The following is an 8486-nucleotide window of genomic DNA, read 5'->3' as shown; positions in this document are numbered from 1 at the left end:
TGGCATTTTTTTAGCTAAAATGAAAACAATTATAGTATATTTTTTTTCCAAAAATGCAGATATATAATCAACCAAAATTATTTATAAAAATATATTCTTATAAAATGAACTTTTGTAGATTAATAGATGAAAGGATGAGATAACTGACTGACAGTATAGAGTTCAAAATAAACTCAGGTGGTCGACAGGCTGGCGTAAAACCTATGCAATATATTTATGAGATACTCTCTAGCCGACCCGATATTTGCTATTGGAATAGGCTTTGGATTTGGATTTGGATTTGGTATAAGACCAAAAGCCCGGCTTTGTAAGAATATCATTGTCGGGAATCCAAAACATTTTTTATTTTTTTATTTTATGAGTACATGTTGGAAATAAGAAAATCCAAATAGGGGTAGTCTCAACACACACATACACCACAGTACAATATGGTTCTCAACCAAATTAAAATAGATTCGGCCAACACAAAATGCAAGAAAGAAAGAAGTAGCAATGTCATCCTCATCTAACAGTAGAACATAACCTTTTTCACGTTTTCCATGATAGCAGGGAGTGGTCTAACTGGAACAGGAGTAGCACTAGTTACTGGCCTTGAGTTGCTGCCTGCACCCCTACTAGTTGGGACAGCATTGCTTGATACCGCTCCATTTTCAGAACTCTCCTGATCCATCATATAGCAGCGTGCTCGAAAAGCAGCAAGATGTGCATAATATGCCGGAGGTACTGCAAAATATAAACATAATCAATCAGATGATGTGTCATATTGAATGAGTGCATCAAACCCTACAACTTTTTTGAAATGAAAATGAAAAAAAATGAGAGATAGAGAGAGAGCAGACCGATAGATACAGAACTGGTGCACCTTGCATACCTGCAAAGAGGCTGATATTAATTCTAGTATATCTATTATGAACGAGTGCAACTTAAAAACTAGACAGTACGAGAAGGTATTCATACGTGTAGCAGAGATTATTGGTCAGGGTCTGAAGTTCATCAGCTGTGAACTTGTTGTCATCCCAAAGTACATGATAATGAGCTGGCCGACTTGTTCCCTTCACAGCATTTACATTAAGATGTGAAAAAGTGAAAATCAGTAAAGAGAACATCCTTTAAGTATTAAAAAATCAAAAGAGAACATTAATCTTATTTACCTTGATGCCTTTGTGACTGCACAGATAGAAATCAAATTCAGTGGGGTGGCAGATACTAGAGTCTACAACAGTTCCTGCAAGAAACGAAAAGAAAACTAAATCATACATTTTGAAATTTTAAAGTTTATAGAGAGATTAATGCGTAATAGATAAGATATCATGAGGTTGGATATAATGAAGTACCTGGTAAAATGTTTCCGAATTTTATATTTTTGTCACCTGCATTAGATCTATTATTGTCTGCAAACAATCTTGTGCGATGACGCTTTTGAACAATTACAAATGTCACAGGGGGTTGATAATTTTCCTGCATAGCTTTGCATGCCTGAAAAGGAGTGGGAACAGTTAGCAAGCCAGTTGACAGAATCACCTGACCAATAAAATTTTAGAAAGAGCAGAATTTTAAGTTTAAGAATCTGTATACCATGCGGATGGCATGCAGTTCATGAAATAAAACTTGATAAAACTGGCCTTCACTAACACCATCCCTGCATATTTAGAAAGTATTATTGTCATGTTAGGTGAAGTAAGTGATAAACAGAGAAAAATACGAAAAAGTTGTACCTGTAAAATATAATCCTCTCAGGTTTCCGTCCAGTTGCTTCATAGAAAGAAAGTAGGAGTTCCCTGGATCATACAAGAAAACCAACTCTAATTCAATACCCATATTTCTCAATTTGTGTCTAAGCCAAGACACTGACATGTCTTCTGCTAAGAAATAGATCAAATGTAGCATTGACTAGTATTTATCATCAGCCATGGAAACGACAGAAAAGAAAAAACTTACTTGACCATGCCTCCTTCGATGATTCCACCATCAGAACCACGGGTCTCTTTGTACATCTCTTCGATGATTTCCTGGCGAGAAGCTTGGGCACAAACCAAACCAGCATACTTTGTGACTTCTGGCCAATCTTGAGATGCCACAACCTGAGCAAAAGTTTACAAGATAAAATGTGTGTGTTATGTTGTGTGTGTGTAAGAGAGAGAGTATAAGTAAATAACATGAATTTGTGTGTTTATGGTATAAATCTTACAGCGGCAATAGAGGGAGCATTTGGTTCCCCAGGGCGGGGATGGGTTACATCGGCACCAAATATGATGGTTGGTACGTCACTGACCAGAGGTATGCTCCTTGACAAAGCATCAACAAGGACTGTGTTCCTTCCACCAACCTTCACATTTATCTTCAGCGCAACATTTGCCAAATACTTCCTTTGTGGCTTATAAACATGTTTTGTAAGACAGCATTGGGAAACAAGTCCAAGTTCTGTTTCACAGATACGCTTCACATCACCTGTAAGTATGGGTCAAGAAAAATGTAAAGAAAAATTAATAAAAGAGAAAAAAGAAAGAAGACAACCAAACAAACAAACAAACAAAAAAAAACCATTGCTGGCAAGTGATGAATTTTGAAAGTGAAGCTAAGTTCCTCACCATAGAGAGAACCGTTACTATCGGGCAAAATAACAATCAATAGGTCTAGTTCCTTGCACTGCGGCTGGAGTTTGGTCCTGACATAGTTGTAGAGATCCTTTAAGGCTCTATCGGGATGATCTGGACGAGTAGCCAAATATGGTGGATAGATTGGATCAAGGTTATATATCTGGACAAATCAAAACAAGTATAATGAGAGGACGATTAACTACCAAGGAAGAAATAAAAAGAATTATATAAACACTTGTATCCTTTTATATATAAATAGAGGAGACATTATTCAAACTGTACCATGCCATGAGTGCAGCACATTTGCGCGAGCTCTTTGCAGAAATTAATCACAGAAACTTCTTGCAGATTGCGCGAAAAGTTTATGCAAACCCAGTTATCCACTTTTCCGGGATTCACCATTTTCTGAAATAGGGGGAAAACACAGCACAAAAATCTCATAATCCCACATCACATGATTGAAATTATCAGCATGAGTTAGCTTTGTCAAGAACTTTTGAAAAGGGATGCCCACCATGAGACATGATTTGGACTAAGCACATACTTGAGTTCCGGCTGGACCCGGACCGGTCCACATGTTGAAGAATAATTCATCTATTAGTGAACTCTTCTAACAACTAGCTACCAAAACATGCTACAAGGAGAAGGTTATATAATTTTAGAAGAAAAAAAACCTTATCGAGCATGTTCCACGTCCCGACTATTGGCAAGCAACTCTTCTGCCTTCCTGTGTCGTGATATTTAAGCTGCATGACCAACAACAGTCATTTATAACTCTGAATCTATAAATAGGCAGATAATATTTGTTTGCAAAATTGATTTACCAAAGGTGCAGGCAGTATCCGGGCTTCAACGGAAGCAAGTTCCTTTCTGATCTCCATACCAAATTCCTTTGCATAGGGGTCCTTGTCATATTCGTTTTGCCCAACAGTCTAAACAGGTCGACAAAGGATTAGAATGAATGATTTCTTGCAAACAATTGATTTTAAATTGACTACAATTACACAACAGATTTATTACAAGTAAAATTAGTTAATGAAGAAATACATACTTGCAAGATATCTAATTCTCGATCGCGAGGACTCTGGCAAGTCACCTGCAACAAAGCAGTAATCTGCCTCTCACTCAACCTCTTAGTGTACCTCTGACCTTCCACAATGTTGCATACCTCCATGGGCATATAATTTGGATTTCTCTGATTCCCCACTATTAGACAAGGCCATGAGGTATGTTGCAGAGCAACATTGTACGTCTCTTGAAAATATTGAACAACAGATCTTAGTGTTCCTTTATCATCAACAGGAAAACTGTAGAAATCCATGAGAAAACAAATGGTGGGCTAACTGTGTCAGAGGTGTGACACATTTACAACACTTAATGCAGAAGTTAATTAAGGTCAAGAACAATGAAAATGATACGGAAGATCTATATCTAAATTCCAACCGGATAATATTGAATCTTACGTCAGTTCACATGTTGCGCTTGCTGTTATGCCAGATATGCAGTATTTTCTACGCATATTTCCTCGGTGTGTGACTTGAACTTTTACACCCCTAAGTGCTTTTTTAATCTGTATACATTACAGTAAATCAAACACGGAACAACTACAACAAAAATTAAGATGATATCATGCAGATAAATAGTCAATTCAGTATAAAACTCATCAAGGCACAGACAAAGAATAAAGAAAAAGCAGACCTTCACGCGATCAGAATCTGTCATTGGTCTACCTTTAATGTCCCGATTCAAGAGACGAGACACATACTCAATGACCGGCAAGGCCTCAATGAATGCGGTTGATGACATATCTGCAACATTCATAATCTCTTAGTATAGAGAAGTTGGAGATGATGAAACCAAAATAGTGAATTATTTAGAACAGTCCTTCAAAACAATGTTGCGAAGAAACAACAAAGCTTATCAACACGACACAAATAGCCTTACCAACGTTCAATGACAAACCCATTTGGGTTGGACGGATACTCTGATAAAAACCACGCCAGATTTCCAAGCCCTCACCAAGGGACTGCCTTCTACCGAAAGTAGGAGAATAAAATGATCGAGCTATAGCGGGATACCTGCAACCAATTTGTTATATTTAACTTTTATGCCCTGGTAGAAAGCGAAGCATTTCCTCGGAAAATCTAACAGAGGAGCTCCATTGGGAAAATGATTGCGTGAAATCATAAAAAAGGTTATGAATATCGCACTAGCATTTAGGAGAATCGCAGAACACATGAAAAACAATCAAATTACGAGGAACAGAAAATGGGTATATTATGTGCTATAAATAAGCGTTTAAATTGTTCTAAATCATGATGTTACAAGCTAATGTAGGGAAATAAGAGATGTACTTAGCAGTGGGCTCTTGTCGAAGGACAACGTCGAGAACTGTAATAACTTCTTGAGGCACATCTGTCTGTCTACCTTGCAAAAACAGTTCCAGATGGTGTAAATCAGGATGTGCCACCAATTTGATGGTGACTGTGTACTTTTTCTCTGCCCTGTAACACATGACAAGAATTTGAGAGGTATCAGGCTTAATGTAGTTAATATGTTGTGAGCAGCAAGAAGGCAGAAGATGTATCTTATAAATGACCTGGAGATGCCCATCCCATCATCTTCATTGGGCAAAGTAATCGAAAAATCTCTTAAAGCAAAAGGTAGTTCTCCGGCAGTGAAAAGACTATGTTGACCATCATAAGCTGGAAGTCGTCCTCCAAGTTGTGAGTTCCGGTATAAGTTTACCAGCTGCTTCATAATTGCACGGTTCACACCCCAAGAAGTAACTTCAGGTGCAATTGCTACATCGTAGTGGTAAAGTTCCTTGTGCATTTGTAGCTTTGCAAGGAAATGGTTCGCCTTGACTAGGCACCTGACCCCAGCTGTGCCCTTGTCAGGGAGGGCGGGGAATGTGCCCACTGATTGAACAGTTGTGATTGAAGCTCCAACAGATTGCCCTGAAAGCTTTTGTAATTGTTGTTTTACAGCCGAGGGATTCAGCTCAGGTGGTGCAGCTGGAGAAGCTTGGTGCAGCTCGAGGATAGTAACAGAAGAAGAAAGACCGCCACTAATATTGCCACCACCTTGGTAAGCAGATCCATGCATGGGAACAATGTTTTGCTGCGGCACTGTCACCTCAATATGTGATTGATATCTTCCCGGTCCCCGTCCATACCCACGCCCACCGTTTGCTCCAAATGGTCCTTGCTGTGATGGAAATGAGGAACCTCGTCCTCCTTGACCTCTGCCACCTCTTCCACCCCCATGCGATAGTGTTGGAGTGCTTTCCTGATCTCTGCCGCCTCTTCCACCCCTTTGCGATGGTAATGGAGTATTTTGTTGATCTCTGCCGCCTCTTCCACCGCCTTGCGATGGTGGCGAAGTGCTTTCTTGACCTCTGTCACCTCTTCCACCCCCTTGCAATGGTGGCGAATTATTTTGCTGCCCTCTGCCGCCTCTTCCACCCCCTTGCGATGGTGGTGGAATCTTTTCCTGCGGACACTTCTCAACAGAGCCCACGACACCAGCAGTTTCTGTAGATTTCATGGTCTCACCATCACTAGCAGCCTGGGTTCTCCTTTTCCTCACCATGCTGCGGATTCTATTGTCCGAAATTATCAAAAAAAAAAAGACTAACACAAATCAGTTATCAATCCATTGCAATTGACTATAAACCTTGCACAGAACAGATAGTATACATCAATGAGTTTTCGTTTGATTGACAACAGAATATTATGTAGTAGTAACTGCTATAGCGAGCTTTTATGAATTTGTCCAATCTCGGCACCCTCTAGTGAATTTTAACCTTTCACCAATTTTTTATTTCTCTTGAATAAATCAATAGTGACACTCCTCTTGAGGAATGCAAGTACAGAATAGTTCAATACTCATCCTAACCAGTGTCATATCATGTCTGACATTTATACAAAAAAAATGGAGTTATGGCGGTAATAGTTGGTTGTAGCTGTTGTATGCTATGTGAAAGGCGCTCGAGGCGCATGAGTCGCTCAAGGGACGCCTAGGCAATAAAACGCCCTAGGCGCAAAGCTGTGTGCAATTCGTTTTTTTAAATTTTTACACGAACAAATTGTTTAACGTGGGTCAACAAAACCCATTATTAGGATGCACTCATGGATCGGCGAGTTAGGTCATGCTGGCTCTGCCCTAACACTGGCTGGAGAGCTCCACTCCACTGCCCTATACATTTTTATAAGAATTTTTGTTGTACGAAAAGCATTTTCTTAAGGAAGCCATTTTCAATTAAAATTACGGAATTAGCCCTGGTGTACTAAAATGGCAAGAAAGTACTAATCATAGAAAAAGAAGATCAGATGTTCAAAATTAGACTGTCTGGAACTGGAACGGCAAAACAACAGCATCCCCAATGGTTATCAAAATTCAAAACCTCAACTAATTCACTAAACCACTAACTAGTCAATCTTAGAAATGACTTCATGATCAACTCAATTTTAGAGAAGTGAATCTGATGATCAAAAATTTCTTAGTTTTTCTCTTCAGAAAAAAAATGAAGTAAACCCAATTAGAATCTAAAACAGTGATAAATGATGTTTACCTTTCTCAGGCGACCTTCAAAACCCTCCTCCTTTGAATTCTTCCTTGATCTTTAAGGATTTGGAGCTGAATCCAACATAGAAGTTTAGATATTATCAGAAAGCCAAGAAACTTTAGATAGTGATCAAATAATTTTTGGCACTCGCGAGGTTTATAATTATAATTATAGAAATATATCTAGGCATTGGAAACGACAAGCCACATTGTCTTTTCCATAAAAAATAATCAGGTAGTGCATGTTTATGGTCTTTTACCCAATCATTTGCTATTCTTTATAGATAACTTATACCGAATTATTTATGATTCGTGACAGTTTAACAGTGACAAAGCGAACGCCATCACTCGTATTTTATTTTAAATGGAACTTTGAAATTAATAAAATGTATTCATCTAAATTTTGGATGAAATTGGATATATTAACCAAATTTAATTTCAATTTGTACTTGTTTATGAAATATTTTTCGGTTGATTATGATAATATTAAATCAAAAATGACGGAGGAGAAACGTGAATAAAGTGCAAATTATTCTAGTAAAATTGATGAGTAATGCTTAGTTGCTTTTTTTAGTGAGTAATACCTAGACTATTTGCATAGTAAATTTCATACTATTTTTTATAAAGTTCGACAAAATTTTAATCATTTTAATTAAAAACTAATTACATAATTGAATTTTGGACCAAAAGGAAATAAATAATTGAATTTTGGATCAAAAGAAAAAAAAACTAGATTATAGTTTTGTACTGGATGCTACTAATCTAATGCTCATAAATTCAAATCTTCAACTTTGTCAACTAAATTCTCAATATACTCGAGACAATATAAAATCTAATTTCACGTCTTGGACTATAAAGTTATCAATTTTTCCATTAATCGAAGATATAATTTTTTTCGCACCAAGTAAAAAAGAAACTGTAGCATAAAAAGCTATTCACCCAATAAAAAAAATAATGATAAAGAAGTTAAGAACTCGTACATGGAAATACAAAATGAAATATATTTGATATTGTTACAGAATTTATACAAATAATATAATACTGCTATATGATTTATAAGAGTATACTCACTGGATGATAAAGTTAAAAGTAATCTTTTTCACCCCCTTCAAGTCTCTTTATCAAATTACAAGTTTTATTCTAGTAGAATGATGTTTTTTGCGAAACAACTAAAAAGGATTTTTTTTTCGTAGAAAAGGATCCTTAGCACCTTGCCTCTAAGAAAAAAATATCTCAAGAAGCCTCATATACCTTCTCTTATTCTTATGCTCATACAAACTCAGTGTAAGTTCATGTTATTATATTCCTTTCATCGTAACC

General features: G+C 37.2%; 1 protein-coding gene across 1 annotated transcript; it reads right to left on the bottom strand.

Moving 5' to 3' along the window:
* Positions 1-304: 304 nt before the first annotated feature.
* Positions 305-7378, bottom strand: LOC113275279 (protein argonaute 1-like). Its single transcript, XM_026524756.1, has 20 exons — positions 7174-7378; positions 5197-6201; positions 4952-5101; positions 4542-4675; positions 4296-4405; positions 4061-4167; positions 3649-3904; positions 3422-3529; positions 3272-3343; positions 2880-3002; positions 2589-2757; positions 2189-2448; positions 1939-2081; positions 1716-1778; positions 1576-1639; positions 1335-1476; positions 1152-1225; positions 958-1052; positions 840-871; positions 305-723 (listed from the first exon to the last, which is right to left on the bottom strand). Exons 2-20 carry the CDS (start codon positions 6189-6191, stop codon positions 506-508), a joined length of 3315 nt encoding a protein of 1104 aa, XP_026380541.1. The 5' UTR covers positions 6192-6201; positions 7174-7378; the 3' UTR covers positions 305-505.
* Positions 7379-8486: the final 1108 nt, after the last annotated feature.

The sequence above is a fragment of the Papaver somniferum genome, chromosome 4 (genome assembly GCF_003573695.1).
Source record: "Papaver somniferum cultivar HN1 chromosome 4, ASM357369v1, whole genome shotgun sequence".
Classification (NCBI taxonomy): domain Eukaryota; kingdom Viridiplantae; phylum Streptophyta; class Magnoliopsida; order Ranunculales; family Papaveraceae; genus Papaver; species Papaver somniferum.
This window is presented reverse-complemented; position numbering and strand designations above follow the sequence as displayed.